The 23,295-nt window shown below is 37.2% G+C and overlaps 1 protein-coding gene across 23 annotated transcripts in view; it reads right to left on the bottom strand.

The window, feature by feature from the left end:
- Positions 1-23,295, bottom strand: part of Dlg2 (discs large MAGUK scaffold protein 2) — a 1,883,913-nt gene that overhangs the window by 587,655 nt on the left and 1,272,963 nt on the right. For all 23 annotated transcript variants that reach the window (XM_029535332.1, XM_029535281.1, XM_029535286.1 and 20 more), the window contains one exon: positions 16,506-16,556. In XM_029535332.1, coding sequence (XP_029391192.1) covers positions 16,506-16,556 — 51 coding nt within the window. The remainder of the gene's footprint in view (positions 1-16,505; positions 16,557-23,295) is intronic.

Below are 23,295 nucleotides of genomic sequence, written 5' to 3'. Positions count from 1 at the left end.
CCTCCCTCCCTCCCTCCCTCCCTTCCTTCCTTTCTTCCTTTTCCTACATGTCGATATCTAGTTTTTATTTTTTCCCAGCAAAATTGGTTCAAGAATCTGTCTTTTCTCCAATGTAATAGTTTTGACACCTTTATTGAATATTAGGTGACTAGTCCTGGGTCCTTCTGTTCATATTTCTATTTTTGTTGTTGTTGTTTTGTGCTTGCTCAATGATTTTTTTTTTGCTGTGATTCTATGGTGTAATAACTGTTCTTAAATTTTAGTTCCTTCATGTTTTCTATAACCTATATCCCTCATTAACCAAAGGTTAGATACATTTTTCTACATATTGGAAAATCGGCTCTTTCTAGTCAGAAACCAAATCAACATTTTATGGGTTGCCTCAGCAGCGCAGTATACAGCAATCCAACTGCAGCTGATGGTGTTGGCGAAGTAGATCTGCTCACCTCTGATCACTTGAGGCACTGCCAGATGTGACAGACTGCACTGCAACGCTTGTACTATATAATTCATATCTAAACATTCCAGGCTGAAGACAGCCAGTCTCTAAGTGTTGTGCATGAAGAGGAAGTGGCTAAGGATGCCAGCGTGAATTTAAAGAAGAGGAAGTGGCTAAGGATGCCAGCGTGAATTTAGTCTTAAAGCCGTAATAACATTCCTTGTGAAATATATTGACTCTCACATATCTTATCACTGAAAGTAGGCCCCCAGAAGCATACTCTTGGACATGCTTCATTTTAACAACTGTCCCATGCAAATGCCTGGATTTTTATTTCTCTGCAACAGAAAGAGCTTGAAAAGATCCAGTCTCCCCTTGCTGTAGGCATTTATCATGGAATCATTTTATAGATTAAGAAAATGGCAAAGATTGGCTGGCAATGTAGGGTAGGTCCTGTTTGAGCAATGATACTATTTACTCAGTGGCATCCCTTTTAACTCTTAGGCTCTCCAAGGAACCTGGAGACACCACTCTATCATAGCATTTCATACACTTGTCACAGAGAAAGTAACCAACAAGTCAGCAACCGCTGGTACCACTATGGGCATTTAATACCTGTCTGTGCAATGAATTTGTTTTTGATGCTAGGGATCAAACCTGGGCTGAGCAATATCTTCTCTGATGAACAAGAGGTGAGGAAATATTAGGAGGAAGAATAATAATCATAAACATTGCCAAAGGGAGGAAACTACACAGGGAACAATGAAGAAAGAAGAGGAGTCAGAAAGACAAGACAAGAAGAAAGTGGACATTGGCTTCTCAAGGTCTTCAAGAGACAAAAAGTAGACTAATATCAATGACAACATTTCTGAGGCCCTTTTGTAACACTCCCTGGAACCAGACATTGTTTACAAGTGCTAAATGTCATACTCATGCATTTATCTATACTTCAAAAGAGCCCTTGAGGTGGGTATTAGTATAATCTCACTTGAACAGGCATCAATACTGAGGCACAGAGTAACCTGGTCACATTCACAAATCTGTAACACGCTGAGGTTATAATTTGACTTCTCACTGCAAAGGCTACCCTCAAAATACTTTGCTGTCTTGGGAAAAAATTGAAATAAAAATACTTGGTAGATAATACAGAAAAAAAAAATCAAACCAAATCCATGTAACAAAAGTCTTTCAAATAGGAATATTTAAAATCTCAGAGTCTTTATGAGAAGGCAAGAAAGAGACCACAGTAAGTGAAACAATGTCACGGCCTTTAACATTTATGACAGTTGCCTTTCAAAGGGCAGGTACAAATTATTTGGCAGTGTTTAACAATGTGATTTGTTAGGAGAGAATGCCTGTCTCTGATTTCAGCTTAGTTTGGATGAGAAATCATGGACTGTATTTCGATGTTTGGGCAGCATTACTGGAGAAGGCAAATGATTTGCAAGCTTTTAGTGTTAAAGACAGTCAGAAGCACAGCAAGGGATTACAGGAAGGAGCTGGGCTGGAGGGTCAAGATGGCCTTCGTCATGCATTCAGTGGCCTTGGGGAACCCAAAGAAACACTAAGTGGTCTGTGTGTTCTTTTGCTCTTTGGAAAAATGAAAAGCACCAGGATTTGTTTTCTTATTTCATGTAACACTTTGAAGGAGGAAATGAACTATCAACACATAATGTGAAAATAATGTAGGAATACTAAAATATGAGATATACCAAAAATGCGGGTATTATATCAAGTAAATGAAATGACTGTGTCTGCCGTGTGCTTGCTAATTTTCTTTCAGAAAATATGGATCTACTTTCAGAAAATTTCCAATATATATAATTGGAATGATACTTATGTTAGTTTTCCTTCATTAAGAAGATGCCAAATATACAAAAGAAATATCACTTTCTGTTTTTTTTTTTTCTTCAAAGTTTTATAGTGGTCTTACTGACATTTGAGCATAACTTAAGCAGACGGAGATTATGCAAGGAGATCATGGCATATTTACAAGCAATAAGAAATACTGTTAAACAGAAAAAGTACATCACTATCTATCTCTGTCTTTGTCTTGCAACTGCATCTAGAATGCTAATAAAGGATGATATATCATTTGATTTAATTTTCCTGATGATAAATGCAGTAAAACCTTGGAGGTGATCTAAATCACAGCTTGTCAGAAAAATAAGCCATTTACCCCTAAAAGGTTTTTCATTTTTCCTGCACCTGCAGGTGGCACTGAGCAATGCTAGTGTAACTCGCAGATTAATCTGCTCTGCCACACAGTGCTTTGCTGATCATGGGACAAATGCCTTTAGTTCTTTCTTAAACAGTGTTTGTTTTTAAAACAGTGGCCCTGATCTCATATGGCAGAATTACTTTTATGACAGGGGATAATCATCATAGATAATTAATACATGAGGTATTTTCTAGTTTCAGAGTCTGCTGCTATGGCAAATATCACCACCATAAAAAAATCTAAGAGAGAAAAAGGATTATTCCACTTAGCAGGCTATGGTCCATGACAGAGGGAAGTCAGGGAAGGAACTTAAAGTAGAAATGATGAATGATAACTGAATGCTAACTCAGCATGCTCATACTTAGCTAGCTTTCTTATACAATATAAGGCAACATGCCCAGGGAACAGTGTATTCCGCACTGTAGAAATTTAAATGAGACTACCCCCCCCCCAGGCTCAGATATAGGAACACTTGACCCCCATTGATGGAATTGATAGGGAAAGGTAGTGGGGAAGTATAGCCTAGCAGGATGATGTACATCACTAGGGCTGGGGTCTTGGGGGTGAGTTGTTGGAGAGTGGGGTGTTGGGGGAATGAGGCAGAGTGGAGGTGGGGGTTATATGTTTTGTGAATACATAGCTCAGCCCCACTTCCAGCTCTCATTCCCTGCTTTGTGCTTCAGTTGAAGATGTAGTATCTCAGTTTCCTGATTCTTCAGCCAGTCCCTCCACCTGCTGCCCTGCCTCCTGATGAACTTGGTGCCCTTACCCTCCAGGAGCTACCGCCCAAAATAAAGCCTTTCTTCCATTAGTCACTTTTGGTTGTGGTGTTTGTCACAACAACAGAAAAGTAACTAAGTACACATGTCCATCATCAGTCAAGACAATGCCTCACAGACACGCCCACTGATAAATGCTCAACGTGACAAATATAATTATTCAACGGATATGTTCTTCAGGTTATTCTAGGCTGTGTGAAGTTAACAGTACTAACTAGGACAAGGTTCAACCTTACTGAATGATATAAATCCTTCTATAAGGACAATAGTGCATCCTTGTAGTTGCTACCATCACAACCTCTAGATCATAAGCATTGGCTCCAGCTTACAAAGAACATTTCTTCCTCCTGTCTATTTACTCATAGAGCTATCCATTCAATGATATATTATCTATTTGTACATATATAAATATAGATAACTGAAATGAATGTATATGCATATAGGATATGTATATACACAATACAATGAAATAATTTAACAAAATGTTTATGTATGAATATAGGTTCATAGCTATACTCACACATGTATGTTTATGTATTATATGTTAAATATATATACACATTATTTTGAGAGAAAAAATTGTCTTTTTTCTTGTACCTCTTATTAGCATACTACTGAAAAAAATCAAGATAAAAACTATAAAGGGAAAAAGATTAAAGCAAGAACTCTTTCAGCTGTTTGGGGACTTGAAGATTTAATCTCCCAATTTCCCTTTAGTTCTGGTAAAATGAAAGTGGATAGGAACCATGGTAGCAAATGCTCTATCAGTGGTTGCAGGCATCTCCTCAAAAGACTTATTTAAACACTGACCACATATAGAGTGGCATAAACTCATTGGTTATACTGGCTTTATGAAGTCATATTTTAGTTACCAAAATTGGATATTAAGATACTAATTGGCTTTTTCTCATTACTAAGATCTTACCAGTTCTTGCTAGCTTTTGGTAGGGAAATTGTACCATATTCAAAAGAAAAAGGACTCCTGCTGTTCTCTTACAACCTTGAACTCATTACTAACCTCTGGAAACTGTAGTTTCCTAATGACAGTTCAATGACTGTAACCGAAGGGCGGTATTGGATCCTTGCTATTAGCCTGGGTCTTGGGCCCGTGACTTTTGTTTTGGTTATTTTAGCACTGTCCAGCAATGTCTTGCTATTCAGTTTGTGGACTCTGTATGTAATGGTGGCTTAATTTATCCAATGCAAAGCAAAGAAAGGATTGGTGTCACTTCTGCTGAAAAATTTCCATTCTAGATTATGATTTACAAATCCAAATGTAACAAAACAACGTCTTGGTCAGTGTGAGGGTTAGTTTTACATATCAGTATGCTAGGCTAAAGATAGCCAGAATGCTGGTAAAACACTATTTCTGGCTGTATCTTTGAGGGTATTTCCAAAAGAATTAACATGTGAATTAGCAGTCTGGGTAAAGAAATGTGCACTCATCAACAGAGCCCAGGTAGGCAAAGAAGGTAGCAGAGAGAACTCTCTCTGTGTAAAGAAGATATAGATATTTTATTGCCTGAGATAGTGGCCCCAAAGCCAAACCCATGGCTTCTTCTTAAACTTGTCATTTCCCACTTGACTTTTTGTAGGACACTGGCCCTAGACTCAGATGGAATCATACTTTGATTTTTCTGACTTTCCAACTCTTGGCATCCATACATAACTTGTACCATTTCTTACTAAATGTTCTCTTATCTCTCACTGTATATCAGTGCAGTCCCTTTGGGGAACTCCTCACAAGACAATCAGCTTCCATCTCCAAAAACTAAAATGGCAGCAAGATACAAACTTGTGAGATGGTGGGGCATTAATTTGTGAGTGGTTAATCCTAGTTAGTTTAATGTCTTTGCAGAATTTCATCTTAAACATTGAGCATCACTCATCTTACCTCACATGTTGTGGCTACAAAACAAATAAACCATGGACATAATTATTAGCCAATAAAAGGTAGATATGAGATACTCACTGACAAGTAGGAGGCCTAGAGGGGATAGTGAGGATGGGCAAGCTTACTATGGTGGAGTGTGGACTTTTCAAAAGAGATATGCAATCTGGGTTGAATACTGTTGAAGTTGTTCAGGTGAAATTACAATAATATGGTGAGGAGCAATTTTAAGATCAACAAAATTAATTATCTGAAATTAAAGATGTCCTTTTCTTCACCATGACAGCATGGCCATCATGCTTTTAGAATCAGATCATTTAACATGGAAATTCTGATGCCTATGAATAGCTTCAGAATACATACATGCATTCATTTTCTCCAAAAGATTATTTAAAATATTAAAAAGCATCAAGCTTGTCAAAGTAAATGATAAAATATAAACAGTTAAACCTATACATTCTAATGATGTCTCTAACACTTAAAATAACTTTTGGGCGTCTCTACTACACATCTCTCTGAAAGAGCACTGTATTTAGATACCAGGATTTTTCCTTTTTCCTGGGCTTCTCCCCTTTTTCCATTGTCTCCAGTCAAACAGGTATTTGTTCTTCAGGGTCAGGTAGGACAAAGCAGCAATAAATTCAGCAACAGAGTGCTAAACCTTTTGGAAAAATGGGGAGATAGGCAGAGAAGGGGAAGGGAGGAATCCTTTGAAAAGGCCGAGAGACTGGAAAGGAGGGCATCGGATAGCATTGCCACATGGGTGTCTGCAAGAGTGGAGAGAGAATCCAATTCCATGAAATGTGGCAGGAAAGAAGACAGCTCTCTGAGAGGAATGTTTTGAGGCACATTTATGAGGGTCCTAAGCAAATTCCTTGGGGTTTTTATAATCACCTACAACACTTAGAGTTTGTTTTCCTTAAAGACAACACAAGGCTCCATTCAAACAGCAAAACACCATGACGGGTATGGATTATTTCCTGTAACAAAAATTCAGACAGAGGTTTTCAGGGCTGGTCTGTTCATGGTTACAAGATGTAACCAAGGCTGTTTTCTCTACCATTTATTTACTCTGTCATCTAAAATGCTGGGTTCATTTGGAAGCAGGGAGTCTCTCCTGTTATAAAATGGCTTCCAGCTGCTTCTCTCTCTTAGAAACTCCTTGTTTTCTGGAAGGCGATAGACTTCTGTCTCAGAATTCTAAGCAGTTGTAGACTTGCCCCTGATGAAACTGGAATAGGTTACACACTCTCCTTTCAAGATGTCTAGGAACATACTGATGTGTTAGCAGCAGAACAACCATGGCTCATTCCTGGAGTTCACAGTCCTGGGTCATGTCGGGAAAGACAGCCATCTGTAGCAAACTTCAGGACAGTTGAGAATATGGTAAGAAAAAATCAACAGGCAGACAAGCCACAAACATCTGTCTGGTGGAAAGGGTTAAAGTACAAACTAGGAGGCTCATAGGGTCAACTTGGAAAAAGACGATGGATGTCAATGCAATTTCGCAGGAGGAGAAATGACCAAGTAATAGGCAAATTTTCTAGTCACCAAACAACGTTGGAAAATTATGAAATAGTTGTGGATATGTCTGAAAAGTGAAGAATCAAAGTAGTAAGAATTGCTGGTTATATTTCTGCTAGCCTGATAGTTGTGGCAAGTACTAAAAGTGGTAGTTTATTGTTCCTGATAACCCGGCGGTTGAGCTAGAAGAAAATATAGCCTGTTAGGCTTCACTCAGTTGTCAATGACAAATGCACAAACATTTGTCACTTTTCAAGATCTAAAATTCAGTAGGTCAGGTGTGCCTGCTGGGCATCCTTCTATTCAGCTCCCTGGACCTTTGCTAGTTCCAAGATTCTCCAGTTTCAGAACTTCTGTCATAGTCCTGAATATACATGGCACACACACAGCCCAACATTATAAATCTTCTATACATTGTTGAGGTAGGTCACAGAGAAGTATTCCCTCAGATTACAAGGCTCATTTTGGTCATGATAGAGACCTATCCTTCCTATGCATGTCTTTTGCTATGGTTTTCATAGCATCCTTAAAACTCAGGTTGAAATTTAACTGCCCCTTTTCTAGTATGGAGCGAGAAGACTTTAAGCAGCGGCAGTTTATGAAGGCACTGTCTTCATGAGCAGATTGGAATCGTCATAGGATCAAAGCAATTATCTAAGGAGTGGATACAGGGCATGCCTGATTGCCCTTCTGCCTTATTAAGAAGCGGCCCTAGGCTCTCGGCAGACATTGACATTGTTCTCGTAGACTTTCCACGTTCCAGAGCTGAACCAAATAAACCATTTTTTTTTTCATAAATTTCCCAATCTATGGCACTCTGTTAGTTCAAATGCAAACAGACTAAGATACTTTTATAAATATAGATATCTCTTTTTCCTAAAAGCAATTCATTGAGGAAGTATCATTATGGACATACCAGTGAAAAGTTAAGACCCATCTGAAAGAAGGATAGCACAAGGCTAAGAAACCCTATGGGTCAGTATAGATGAGGTCCACTAAGGTTCAGGCATAGACACACAGTGCTAGTTAATATTCTGGTAACAGGATTTTAAAGTTGGAAAGGGAAGATAACTCAGCTGGGAGCTGCTAGGTTAAAAAGAAAGAAAGAAAGAAAGAAAGAAAGAAAGAAAGAAAGAAAGAAAGAAAGAAAGAAAGAAAGAAAGAAAGAAAATTGAAGTCAGCAGCCGAGTTTTTGCTGAAAGCTCCTGATGTTAATTAATCTAAATATGCCCTTTGAGGTATGTTTACTAGGCACATCTTGATCCTGAGACTTTGAGGCTTACATTCAAAGAAAAGTTAGATTAATGATTCTGCAGATACCTAGGAACTTTAGTTCTACCAGTTTTTTCTTTGACATCTGAGTTCTATAGTTAATATAGTGAAAGGTTTTCTTCACAAATGAAAAACTGTTGGCTCTTAAATCAGAGTATTTTCTTTTTTTCTAGATAATAGAGACCTAAATTCACAGACCTGTCACTAGCCGTCATTCTGCCTACCATTTTGAAAAATTGTTCTTTTGTTATCGAAAGAAGGAAAACAGTAACAGGTTGCTTTAATGGAGAATGTATTAAGTGGCTTATAGCCTGTCACGAATATTCTACTTCAAAAACTTGTTTTTTTACCATCTCTCGTCAGTAGTAAGAGATCCGATTATCACTTAGAAAACAGGGAAGATTCTGTCAGGCAGTGCATTAGTCAGCTTTGTGTCACTATAATAAAATACCTGGGAGATCTAACTTAGAAATATAAAAGACCTATTTAACTCACAGTTTTGGAGGCAAGATTGAACAAAATGGGTACATGGCTTCTGGTGAGAGCAGTAGCCAGAGATGCTCCACAGTAGGAGTGACATGAAAGCAATGGTCCCATCTCTTCCAGAGAAAATAGAGAACAGAAATGGGTTCCCTCCTTGTAAAGATTGTGAAAAGAACTATCAAGACATTACTTGTGAAGTACATTTGGAGGGCACACTCCAATGTCCTAAGGGATTTCCACTGGGCTCCACCTCCTGAATAGGTTCTACCACATTCCCTTGGTGTCACTTTGAGGGCTAAACACATGCATCTGTTTCAAGCATACTGAAAAGATATAGCATAGTTAAACATACAATGGAATTTGTGTGAGGAAATAACCTATTATCTAAAATTACTTAACAAAACTTGAATGAGCCCTTGCTATGGTTGGCTATACAATATTGAAAACTCATCCACAATCTTTTTGGGCTCTGATTATCATTTTTATTACTAGTAACTGAAAAGAACTAAGGCAGCCTAGAAAAAATGAGGTGCTCAGAAGCCCAGTTCTCCACATTACTTGATGCAATAGATATTTAATTATATTTGAATTTAGAAAATTTCACAATGATCAATAATGTGGGATCAAACAATATGGCCTAAACAAATCAAACCTTCAAGACATCTGGATGAAGCTGGTCAGGCCATTGGATACCTTTAATGGGTAACCCATTATTTCATAAGAATTATTTTCAAAATTCCCATGTAACTCACTTTGTACTAAAACTGAGATTCATCTGTGAGAATTTTTAAGACGAAATATGTCAATTACTTTTTTCTGCCTTATTTGTGAGTAAAATAACAACCAAGAAAAGTCACAGATTTATACTTTAAGAAATGGCTACAAGCTTTGATTATCTTACCAGTTGAAAAGAATATCCCTATCTTGTTAATGACTGAGGGACGTTATAGGAGGCACCAGACATGCATCTTTGTTCAACCACAGTCATGCATTTTGGTCAAGGTTTCCCAGCCATGCTAAATCTATTATCCAAACAAGTGAAATAGCTTCTTGTGGTGTAAATCATACCAGGAATTCACAGTCTGATAGCCTCCTATATAGAACACTGACAAATCACTCAGAGGCATGGTAGTTACTCATCTAAAGTGACAGATAACCCTGGGCATCAGTAAGGCTTGAGAGATAACACATGCCCCTGGCTGAGTGTCTGTTAGTAACAGGAATTTGTTCTGTAGGCATCTTTAACTCCTCTCTTCCATCCTAAAAAATAATAGAGATCAATTCTATAATTTTTCCACCTTAGATAGGGTTTCTCTGTGTAGTCCTGTCTGTCTGTCCTGGGTTTCTTTCTGTAGACTAAGCAGTCCTAGGACTAACAGTGATCCACCTCTTCTGTTTCCCAAGTTCTAGGGTTAGAGACATGAGCCGTCACCACCCAGCTGGTTCTATAATTTCTAGTACATTTAGGAAGTCTATTTTCATTCACTATTGGCCAATTTCCCCATTAATTATGTGTTGTGTGGCACACCTGCACTTTCTTCTTAGCCCTATGACAGGAAGATGCCGTGCTACAGCCAAAGCAATGTTTTCACACCACAAATATGACTATGCCACTGGAATGACTAAACTCTTCAGGCCTTCAGACCTAAATTAGCTAACTTGCAATGTTAACCAGGGCATTCATTTCCTCACCTGTTCTGTCTCTCTAACCTGTCTCCTTCCAGTCCTTATTTCATTCATCCTAAACAATCTAAGCATGTGACTCTTCTGGGGGCCTTTGAACAGCTGTTTGCTTGTGTTGGAAAGGTTTTCTCTTTTTGCTTCTTGCTATATGCTTACTTTCTTCTCATTGCCCATAGTCCAGCTGAAGTGTGTCATAGAACTACTCATTTTTTTTTTGGGGGGGGGGGGAGATTTCCACTCTGTTCTTCTTCCTGGTTACTATTTACTATTCTAGTGTTATGCAACATATGAAATAGGATTTTGTCCATTATTCCTACACACTCAGTCACTTCTGTATCTCATTTGCCTAAAATAATCTGTACACTGTAGCAATAATCAGAAAGGGTATGTGTCACTTGTACCTCTGCTACTGGAAGGACAGTGAAGGAGTTGCATGGAGCCTGGTATAAAATCTGTTCTAAAATACTCACTCTATAGTTGCTGTTGAGATGAATTTGAACTCTTTGTGTACCACAGTTTTCATATGAGGGAATGAACCTAAGGTGTTTGTACTTATCTCCGATGATGCTTGAAATTGAATCAATCAATGCAAATGTTTATAATATCACGCACATATATTCTTAATACCTCATTTTATTAATATGTCGGCTCTCAGAAGTATACCATTACTATTGAGAAACCTTACTATTAAAAGGAGCCAGGGCAAGATAGACTTCTTGATATTTAGTTAAAGTGCTTGCAAGGCAAGTATTAGTGTGAGACTCCAGATCACCAAATCTCACTTAGATGCTAGGTAAACATGGCAGCCCACCGCTCTTCCCAGCCTTATGAGACGCATGGGTGATCCCCGGAACAAACTTGTAGTCAAGACTAGCCACATCAGGTGAGTTCAATTTCTCAATGATTCACAGACATTGGCACAATGAATAAGGCAGAAAATGATTAAGGATCATCCCAGAAATCAACCTTGGGCTTCTATATACACATCACATACATGACTATGGAAAAAGAAAAAAGACAAACAGCCTCTAAGTCTTAATAGGCAGTTTACAAGAGATGAACAATAAGTCCTTCTGTAACCTATCTTTTCCTTACTGTTTTTGTTGTTAGTTGCCAGTAATCCAAAGGTACAAAAATCATAACCCTTCTACATGAACTTACAGTTTGTGCATTGTTTTGTTTTTAATAATAAAAGTGGTGCAGCCTGTATTACATTTTGAAAACTACTACCCTAATTACTTGGAGAACAGTGAACTAGGCAACCTGAGTGGTCCAAGCATGGGTGAGCTGGCTTTCATAGGTAAGAAAAACAGGTTGGTTTTGATATATGTATTTTATAGAAGGATATATCGTCCTACTCATAGTTCCTGAAGAATATAAATAAATGATACTTCAGAGATAGTTTTGGCTGGATAATAAGGGAAAGAGCAGATCCACTTAGCTCAGACAAGGACTGTTAAAAGAGAAGCAGCTTTGGACAGAGGGGGCAGTCCAGGCGAAGGGGACCCACTGGTATTTAAACAAATATGTGAGATTGACAGTTAGCTGGGCACAATAGCTGAGGAACAAGGTCACAGCTTCAGATTCAGGAGGGGAGTCAACTGAGGCGTTTAAGGTGTGAATCTGGATGAGATATGGCACTCTAGCAGGAGTGCTGGCTAGGTATTTTCACTTGGTATCTGACACAATACACCACTTTCAGGAGCAATAGCAAGGAAACCACAACATGGAAGCTGGCAAAGCAAGGAGAGCACAGAAAAATATTACGTTCTAATTTTTTTTTCAAAAGAAGACATCTTTGATGACCTAGTGACAGCTAAACACCTATACCAAATGATCCTGACAAATCAATTAGGACTGAGAATTGATGCTCTGATTGTGCAAGACAGAAAATGTCATAACTATGACAGAGATAAATTTAAATTGCCTCTGTGTGTGTAGGATGGACCATAAGTAGGTTAAAATGAAGTAAGCGTTAGGCATTTTATTGTAGAAGTTGGCACTTCTGGCATTTGGGAGGCAGGAGGATTGTTGCAAGATTGAGCTCATCCTCTCTGCAATGCAAGTGCTAGGCCATAAAAGTGAGACTTTATCTCAAAAGAAAAGAAAAGAACAACAACTAAAAGAAAAGAGAAAATGGGCAAATAAAGCATAGTAAATAAAACTATGCATTTGTCCTACAAGCAAAAGAGTCTAATATGGCAAAAGCTGGGTAATATGGCAGGGACACATTTGGTCGAGTGAGTCATCTCGTTAGTAAGAGATATTATGCCATGTTCATGTCAAAGGAAAAACACAGAGGAGTGGAAAACGCAGAACAGATGATCACCTTAGAAGCAAAATTTTCAAACGAATAAGAAGTTATGAAACCCAGCTCACAAACTAAGGGCTCTTCCAAAAAGAAAACAGAAACGTTCTTTCACTTTCCTGGCAAAAGTTCCTTGCCACATGGTCATAGAAAAATAAGATAGAAGTGAAATCATGAAATCATTTCTAACTTTGTCTCAAGAATGCACAGAGGGCAGTTTTCAGTTGATAGTAACCATGAGGAAGAGAGGGTTTTAGAGATTTGAAGATGTCACAGAAATGTGAAAGTTTTCTCAGAGAAGGAGAAAGTGATTTTCCTAGTGAAATGTATAAGAATTTTCAGGAGAGTTTTGAGAGTCATGGGTCAATGCTTAAGAATTTAATGCAAGCTGAGTGACTCCTTCGCCATGGCCAGCAGCTTGGGTGTTGACATAGAATGAATAAAAGGGGATTTAATGACCAGTTAACAGAGCTAAGATTCTGATGCATGGAACAAATCAGATGAATGTTAAATGGGTGCAAAGAATATATGAGATGGGAATTGAGAATGCTGGACTAGGCTACACTGAGTCTGTAAAGGAATGGCATTCATAAAGGATGAAAACTATGGGGAAACCATGAAATTAATGGAGATTTTAGAATTGTGGGAGAACTCTGCAGAAGACGGTGCATGGCACAGAGAATTTGGGGGTGTACAATTAATGGAAAGTGACAATTTAGTGTATTATTGGAAGTCTCAGAACATGGAAACAGAGAAAAGGAGTGTTTGCTTAAGAGTAGGAAATATAAGTACCTATGAGAATCCAGACTAGAACCTGACATTACTTGACTCCAAATGAATGCTCTCTCTTAATTTGATATTGGCTTCTAGGTATCTGCTGACCTATGCACTAATCTAATGAAACCGTGATATCTTAAAGATGTGTGTATACTGAGTAGGGGAAGGAAGAAGGATCAAGCACATATTAATACCTGCTTAGTTGCATAGGCCCTGGGCTTAGATGGGCTGTAAACTTATATCTTTCACAGTGCCTCACTAAACACACTGCCAGCTCTGGAAAGGAGGGTAGTCATTTACAAATGTGTGTAGTTTTTCTTCTTTCTCTCTCTCATTTGAGCTAATTTCCCCTAATTTCACTTTCTCTATTTAGCATGCTATTAAAATTTTATCAAAGTCCATAATGAATGTTTTAAAGACTCCATCTGGCAAACAATTAACTTCCTATGTAAATTTCTTTAAGACTACTCATCACACTCAATAAAAATTAAACTTAAATGAAAAAATCTGTTGACTCATGAAAGTGAATAGCAGGAAATTAAAGAGGAAATTTAAAATTTAAAAGCTCCATAGTATTAACTCATACTTGAGTGATAGCTCACAGGGTAATAATTATTTTTTATTTTTACATTAATGTATTATAAAATTATTAAAGGTGTTTAGAAGATATGCAGGAAGAAGCAACTAAAATCAACTCAAATCCTTGATAAGATGTCAGTACTTTTAACACATTGATGCATATACTTTCAGGTCTCATATGTGTATTTATGTATGTATTTTTATGTATATATATATGTATATATATATATATATATATTATCTATTTTAATGTAACACTAGGAATAATTAGTATTTAATATAATTATTCTACATAGATTTTAAGTACAGAAATTAATAAATAGATATTCAGTGAAAGAATAAGACAGCTCTATGTAGGGGTGTGTGCTTTTCAAATGAGAGTCAAACATTACTATGTTCACAAGTTATTTAAAGGATTTTGTTAACTTCTTGGGGTATCATTCTCAGGAGTTGCTAATAAATATAAATGGGTTCTCAGAATAGTTCCCAAGGTGCACCTGACATTAATGCAGAAGCTTCAATAAAATCTAAGGTCATAGAGATGCAGGGAGGTAAGGACAACTTCACTGCAAACAAAAGTTAATAACCTTGTTTGAAATTCTAAAAGATGTCTTAGAGATAAACAAAGTCCTAACAAATGTAATACACATTCAGGTCTTAAATCTGGTTCATTGCTATTTTCATATAAAACATCTCTAAATAAAGAGGATAGCTCGGGGAGAGAAGAATAAGTACACAGTGAGACCAGTTCAGTTGCATAGGTTCTGGGTTAAGATGGCTCACCATTTTCGTTTTGTATTGTACCTCACAAACCATATTGCCACCACACACCTGTCATTCCTAAATATTTCTTTCATGTGTGAGCTTTTGATTATGTTTTTACAAAAATGAAATATGACACAACAAAATTAATTAGCAGTGATTCCATTCCCCAGAGTGTTGGGATTTGCTTTTTGTATGAGAGGACCATAAAAATTATGCATTTTGAGATTATAAATAACAAATCATCAAAGGGTGATTCTCTCTTTACAAAGTAAATTGCTTGCTAATATCTGTCAGTAACCCTCACAAACAGTATTATAAATTGTGCTGCAGTCCTTGATTCTCAGCTGGTGAGAAGCTTCAACCAGACCGTGGGGGATCTACCACTTTTCTCCAATGTTTAACTTTCCCTCTCTTTTATTTTTCAAAGAAAAGATCACTTCAAAACTTTTTAAAAATTTTATTAAGACTTTCGGAAATTTTTCAGTTTGATTTAATTAATATTTGATTGTATTTTAAAACTACATTAAAATGATTTTAAAATTGTTTAATGCAATTGAGATATGCTTTGTATTTTTGGAATTATAAAGTATTCTAAAATGATATTGAAATATAATTTAACATTTACTTGTATTTAAATTTGATATTATTAATATTGTATGGGTATGTAATAACATAGTAAACATATTTTTAAGTCTTCACTATTAGAAATAGTATTTTAATTTAATATGATTAATATTATGTGGTTATATAATAAAGCAGTAAACATAATTTTAAGCCTTCACTGTTTTAAATAGTGTAAATATTAGCAGTTGTGAGATATATCTACTCTTATGAATGTAATTGTGCTAAAGCTATGCTTTTTTTTTCCTTTTCTGGTTTTCAAGACAGGATTTCTCTGTGTATCCCTGGCTGTCCTGGAACTCACTCTGTAGACCAGGCTGGCCTTGAACTCAGAAATCTGCCTGCCTCTGCCTCCCAAGTGCTGGGATTAAAGGCGTGCACCACCATGCCCGGCTTACGTTTTTTGTTTTTAACCAAGGTTTTTGATCCCTATTTCCAAATTAACTAATTTTGGGGACTGGTCATTGTCACTGGATATGACAACTCCTTTGAAATATTTGCCAAGTAGGTCCCTAACTATTCATGCTCCTTCATTTCCTAATGGGGGTAAGTAAGCAGTTTTACCCTCACCATTAGAAAGAAATAAGTATCCTGTTAATGCTTTCTGACATTATCTTTTCCTAGATGGCCTTGGACATTTCTTTTGTGTTTTGTAAACTATGCAAATACATTAGGGCTGTGTGGCAGAGTTCCCTTTATTTGTCAGAAGTCACTGGCAAGGTCCTTCCCACATAGTTTTCAGAGCTCTGCAGGGATGCTGTGCATCTGCCTTTGTGGATGGGTTTTAAGTTTGATGTGTGGTAGCTGTCAATCTGATTACATCAATATCATATGACAGAGAACATCTTGTAGTACGTCATAAAAACCTACCGCCAAATCATCATTAATAGCAAAGCATTCAGAATAGAGCTGCAGAAGCTCCGGGGCCATTTCTGCCTTCCCAATTCATCTCCCCAAGACCTGGCCACGTAATTTAAAAGTTGAACACTCTGGTTATTCAATCTTTTATCCCCATGCTCTCTACTGCAAGAATTTCACTAATACTCTCCCTGTAAATCTGGCATGGTGCTTTGGGTTAAGAAATTCAATTTTGCATTTTCACAAGACAACAAATTACACCTAGAAGGTAGAATACAAAGTTAAGGATTTTAAATTTTTCTTACCCTCTCCAATGTAATTTCTTCAAATTCATATTCAATTTCTGTTCCATTGACCTAGTAATAGGGAGAAAAAAGAGTGAGAATTACTAATGCATTTTGAATATGATATTCTACACTTAAAAGTGATGGGGGAACCACAGGGGTGGGGACATGCACCCGTCCTTCCAGAAGATCTACTTCATGATGTACTTTTGATTATAGTTTTCTCAAATAAAATGAAAGGCTACAAAAATAATTAATGATGATTCCATCCCTTAAGAATGTTACTACTTGTTTCCTTTTTACATGAGGGACAATAGAAAATATTCATTGTTAGTTTATGAACTACAAACCATCTAGGGGTAATCATATAATTACGAAGAAAATTGCTTGCTATAGCATCAGTTTAAATCTTATCAATAAAAGCAAAAGTATGACCTTTTAAAAGGCAGTGCAAAACTACACGTGATCTTTCTCCTCTTCTCCCCATCTTCTCCTTCTCTACTCTATTCCTCTTCTGTACACTCCTTTTTCCTCCTGCTCCTCATTTTTCTCCTTTCTCTTGAGGAGCAAAACTACATTAAATAAACCAAGTCAGCTAAGAAATCCCATGTAGTCAGTGACTCAAGTCCAAGTAACATATTCCAACTACCCTTCACTTTGCTTGTTGGGAAGCCATGGACCACGAAAGCATGTTCAAATACTTCAGACAGAATAAATAAATAAAGTAGGATACATTTTGAAATTCCTCATTAGAAATTGTTCCAACAACCTAAACAACCCTTTAGTGGGTTTAAATTTAGAAAGAGAAATACATTTTGAATATAGCCAGGCACCTACATTTCAACAGATGTGCATAGAGAATTATGAGGAAATGCTGTAAAATGATCTGCCGAATGTTCAGTTCCTATATTTATCTACTACAGATTTCTTCTTACCCAATTAAATTTTCAGAGGAATACCTCTCAAGTTGTCTATTGCTTTTATTCCTCCCTAACGTATATCTCAGCAATACCATTAGAATGTAGGAATCATCTAGATATGGAATTGTGATTTCTTTAAGATGCTAACATCAGTTTGGTTCCATCCTTATACAATTTAAATATAGTACATGAGACTAAGCACTCTATGGAGGCAGAGACTGTCTATCCAGTCCCTTTCCCCGATGAAGAACTTGGACAAAAGGGAGCTGATGAAACAACAAAAAGAAAACAACAAATAATGAAGCTAAGTACACTACTGGTCTACGACCACAGATATTTGTCAATTCTCTTTCATGAGAAACATCATTGATGGAAGATGTACCTACAGTTGTAATCAGAAAAAACAAAACAACAACAACAACAAAAACAGAACCACAAGGCTGATGGAGTATGCCTCAGTGACCTACTCAGAGCATGTTTTTGATTATTCAATTACGTGAGCTAATTGGTGAATCACATTTTACTGTGTTATTACATTATCAAGCAGACCTAAACCAAATTAGATTTTCTGGGCTTCAGCAATTCAATGACTCACAGAAAAGGGCTCAGTGATGTCAGAAAGCTTCAGCAGCTTTCTGAAGGGTTTTGTTGAGCACATGTAAAAGAAAAGGAAAAAAAAATTCTCAAAACTCCATGTATATGTATTCTTCTGTTTAAAGTGTTGTTTGTTTTTTAACTTAAAAATAGTTGCTAGAAGGAGGGCACCAGGAGGAGACTGAATTAATGTGACGTGTTTTCATTCGCTCAGTAGGGCTCCATGAAGCTTTTGTTTGCTTCACTGGTTTTCTGGAGGGAAACCCTTCACATTATTAAAGTGCTGCAAACTGGGAGGGGAATAAGCTTCAGAGAGAGGAAAATAGCCTCTGATAGTGAATAGCCAAAGATTCACAGTGAACAGCATCTTTAACAGAGTAGTTAGAACACAAAAATATTTTACAGGTTTGCATAACAGAGAACACATAATAGCATATATTATTTAGCTTCGCAATTCTAAGATTATGCATGCTGAGTATTAGATCCAAGATTCATTCCAAATTCACATCCATTATTATTCTGAAGTTTACTAGTGAGTTTCATGACCAGGTGATGTAAGCTGAGTCAGCTGACTTCTTTGTACACTCTAAGGATCTTTAGTTTTCAAGTAAAGAATATAATGCTATTTGTCTAATTTAACAATATCCAGCCTCTTCTCTTAAGGATAAAAAGTGACAGCCAGGATGTAATCTTGGTCTAAAAAGAAAATTTCGTGTCTGCACCAGAATCTATCGAAATTAAAGAGCAGTGAATACTTTTAACCATAGGTGAACCAACATTTCAACCTTAACTCGTAAACAATTTAAAATATGGAATCATAAAGCTAGTGTGGGAATTCAGGAATAAGTTACGTTAGAGGCTCTAATTCTTATTCCCTCATTAGAAGAAGAGTGATGACTGTGTTCTCTTGATGAGCTCTAAGGAAAAAAAGTAAGATACAAACTCTGTTGGCAGAGAATTGGTAAAAGGAACAAAACATAAGACCTAAGAATATCTGTATTTTAATGAGAAGTTCCCAAGTCTTGACTGATTTTTGTGGATGTTTAGAGCCCTTTCAATTAATTGGACTGGGAGAATATTCCATATATATTTAGAGAGTGGTAATTTACTGAGTGGTGATGTGTCAAGGAGTGTCTGCAGAGAGTCACTTCACCCATCATCTTGAGCATCCTTTTACAGAACTCAAAACTATGTTGAGTATGGCTCTTGTTTGCTCCTGGCAATGGGCATACAACAAGTATCCACTGTTGTATGATCTTCTCCTCAAATCTCAATCTAATCCATATAAGTTCCTCAGCAAGCAACTTTTTAAATTTTATTTATGTGTGTGTGTGTGTGTGCATATGTTTTTATGATGCATGTGCATGAATGTTCAAGGGCATGTAAGTCATAGCATGTGTTTGGAAGTCAGGAGACAAACTCAGGTATTGGTGCTCACCTTCTATGTAGTTTCAAAGAGAGCTTTGTTGACTAGGGCAGGCTAGCAGGCCCATATGCTTCTGGGAGATACTCCAAACTGACCCTTCCTTCTCAGCATAGAAACACAGTTATAGACCTGTGCTAATTTTATGTATGTTTGAGGAATTTGAACTCATGTCCTCACATTCCTACAGCAAGCACTTTATTTGCAAGCACATCTCCCTAATTCTTCTGATATAAAGCTTTGTATTCATGATGTACTCTTTATGAAAAGAGTTCTAATAAATACATTTTCCCTTGACCAGTCACATTTCCTGTGATCTTTAAGCATCTTAGTAATACAGTGTTTCTGATAGTACAGAAGACAGGAAGTTGCATGATTGGAGTGCATGCTACTCCATCCCTGACCCTGTTCATTACTTTGTAGTCTCTTTCTATCATGAAAAGTGGAAAACCAAGGGATTGGCATTTTGGCAAATCAAGAAGATATACAGAATTTCTCAGTTTTGAAAAATATGATTTTTAGCACAAACAGGCTATATCCATTGCCCTTGCTTATTGTCCACCATAGCTACATAACATGATCCTATAGGTGAAAACACAGCATGGTTTGGCTCTAGGACACAAGGGAATCAATCTCAAAGCAATAGGGAAATGTCCTCCCTTCTTTTGTAGCAGTGAGATGTGCTATGCAGGGTGCTGGTGGAAAAAAAATATCAGTAGAATTATCCAGGTGGGACACATAATGCTGCACTACCTACCAGCCAGGCAGTGTGTGCCTACTGGTTCACATGTTGGTTATGGGGTAACAGACAGCTTTCTGATTGGATTTAAGGCTTGTTCCACAAGAGGGAATTTGTTATTTGGTACTGGTAATCTAGTCAAAGTCCCATGGCTGAGAGGTCACAGTTCTAAGAAGCTGCTACTGTTTTGCTAAATGTTCATGTTGTCAAATTGTTTTCCAAGTCTTTATTTATTTATGTGTCTTTATTTATTTTTAGTTGTTAGCAATCAATGCAGAGTCTGCCTGCTAAGAATAACAAACTATGAGAACACAGCCCTAAGGGGATATGCTCATCATCAAGCCTTTACCAAAGGCTTAGGAAACACTGTGGAAGAGGAAACAGAAAGAATACAAGAACTTAAGGATGAGGAGCCATTCTAGGAGATGCTGTACCATGACATAGCATGACAACTCACAACACCTCCCTTTACTGAAGAGCTTCTCGCAGTTGATAGTTGGTGGGAATAGAAAATAATTCTTCTTTGGGTATAACCATTGGTAGTTTTCCATTCTCCAGTGCTTCCAGAAGCCCTACCTCTACGTACACATAGACAACACTAATTGGGCTGAGTAGGGTGGGGGGTTGGAGTGAGAGAGAGAGAGAGAGAGAGAGAGACAGAGACAGAGACAGAGACAGAGAGACAGAGACAGAGAGACAGAGACAGACACTGAAAGAGACAGAGACAGAGAGACAGAGAGACAGAGAGAAAGACAGAGACAGACCGAGACAAAGAGAGAGGAGAAAACATAAATTATAAGTTAGGAGAAAAATGTATTACAGGGCTATGTGAAGAGTTGGAGGGTAAAATAGAAAATAGATACGATCATGTTTTAGTGTATATGTGGATGGAATTTTTCTAAGATTAAAAATATTCTTCTTTAGATAATTATTTTTTAGGTGTATAATTGATGGCTCTGGTATCTCTGATAGCAAAAAAAAAAAAAAAAACCAAAACAAACAAACAAACAAACAAACAAAAAAACCACAACAATTTGACGCCACACATCCACACATCCTCCAGCACTTTTCTGGGCAGGAAGTCTTCCTGGCCTCATGTGGTACTTACATAAAGAGAGAACAAGACTAAGACTCCACTGACATTCCAACTTGGTACTTAAAGTTATCATTTTATAAACTTTTGGAATAATATATATAATAATATCTTTAGTCAATTTTACTGTCTTTTTTTCCCCCTTCACTGCTATAGTAACCATCTGCCTGGATGCTAACATAATTTGATTTCAAGTTTTATTTTTATCTCCTGAAAAGATACTTTTTTTTTCATGAATAGCACAGGTGAAGTGTTTCTTGCTTTAATCTTTTTAAATTGGAATCTTAATGATTTCCTTGATTTTTTTTAAAAAAAAATTACCACCTTTTAAATTTCCCTAAAGCTAAGAACATACTGAACTTCAAGAAGAACAGATTCTTCCCTCTCCCAATGCCACACACTTTAACAAGTGCTGAAACAGAACCATCAAAGCACAGGCCTCTTAAGACCAAACACGATTCTGCCCAACGAACAATTATTAGACATTGATAAAGAACCACGTATAGTGACAGATGCTGAGGAAATAGACTTTAAGATGTACACATATTCTCATGAAACACATCCTTTAATGAGAACTAACACACAGGCATTTTAAGTCCTCATAACAGTGAAGTGGGTGTGGATAGGTGGGGAGCACTCTCTTAGAAGCAGTGGGGAGAGTGGGTGGGATAGGGGGTTTTCATAGGGGAAACTGGGAAGGGGGATAACATTTGAAATGTAGATAAATAAAATAAAACAATAAAAATTTTTAAAAAGTATGACATACAATATACAAAATATAGATACTCAATGGCCACCATCCCACTATTTACCATGTACAAGATTATTGAATATCTAGTATTTGCAACATATACAGATTCAGTTCCTTCACTAAATAGAATGCACTAAAATCTATGGTGGTTGAATTTGACTACCAGTTTCTTTGTCTAAGTAATGCTTAGTTAGGGGGAGGATGGTTCAGTAGGTAAAGTGCTTGCATGGGGACTTGAGTTAAGATTACCAACACACACACAGAGAGAGAGAGAGAGAGAGAGAGAGAGAGAGAGAGAGAGAGAGAGAGAGAGAGAGAGAACAAGATGGCACCTACTCCTTTACCCAGAATATTAACTCATCCAAATTTTCCCCAATCTCTGTCTATTCATTCTTACATTTTCCTTTTAGTACTGACTATTCCATTGTCTAATCCTGGCTATTTCATCACTCATCTATCAGTGCTCACATTCTGAACGCTGTTCCCAATAAATTCTTCATTTGTAGCATCATTCGTTAAAACTTAGTAATCTTCAAAGTAGTTTAGAGTTAATTAACCTGGGTCACTTTTACATCTTCTTCATTCTGGTGTGGGTAATCATCAATAACTGTTGTCCTTTCTTACAAAACATGGATTGAGATGAAGTACCAGGTGAGTCTAACCAGAAGACTCAGGAAAGGATTCATGGCAGTGAACAGTGGCAAATGAGAACACAGGCATATTAGTCACATCCTGTACTGGGCGGGACACTGGTCTAATAGTCAGGAAACATGTATCGATTCTGGCGCTATCACGGTAGGCAACCCTGATTGGGTAAAAATGCTTTTGTTTTCTTATGCACATTGATTATTTCTGAGATTTTTTTCCCCATCAGCTCTGACCTTTTCCCATCAAGGTCCTCCCCTATCTACAGACCTTAACATTCAGTATTAACAGTTTCCTTTTGCTCACTATCTCAAAGACCCTAACCTGGAAACTTATGATATTTCCAGATGGCAACTTTCCAACCTATCAAGAGCTTTGTCCTTTTCACTTTACAAGATTCCCCAGGAAAGAGGACTCTAGGTGACAGTGTGGTGCTGTCTCCTGTACTCTCACCAAGTATCTCATTATCTTACCCACGTCAGCACCAGAGAGCTCAGGTTTCTGACAGAAAAGGTAGCTTCTTTTACTATTAGAATATAAACAGATAGACAGACAAACTGATAGATAATAGATGATAGATAGATAGATAGATAGATAGATAGATGATAGATAGATAGATAGATAGATGATAGATAGATAGATAGAT

Source organism: Mus pahari, chromosome 1 (assembly GCF_900095145.1).
Source record: "Mus pahari chromosome 1, PAHARI_EIJ_v1.1, whole genome shotgun sequence".
NCBI classification, from domain to species: Eukaryota; Metazoa; Chordata; class Mammalia; order Rodentia; family Muridae; genus Mus; species Mus pahari.
Note: the sequence above shows the minus strand (reverse complement) of the source record. Positions and strands in the feature narration are given on the sequence as shown.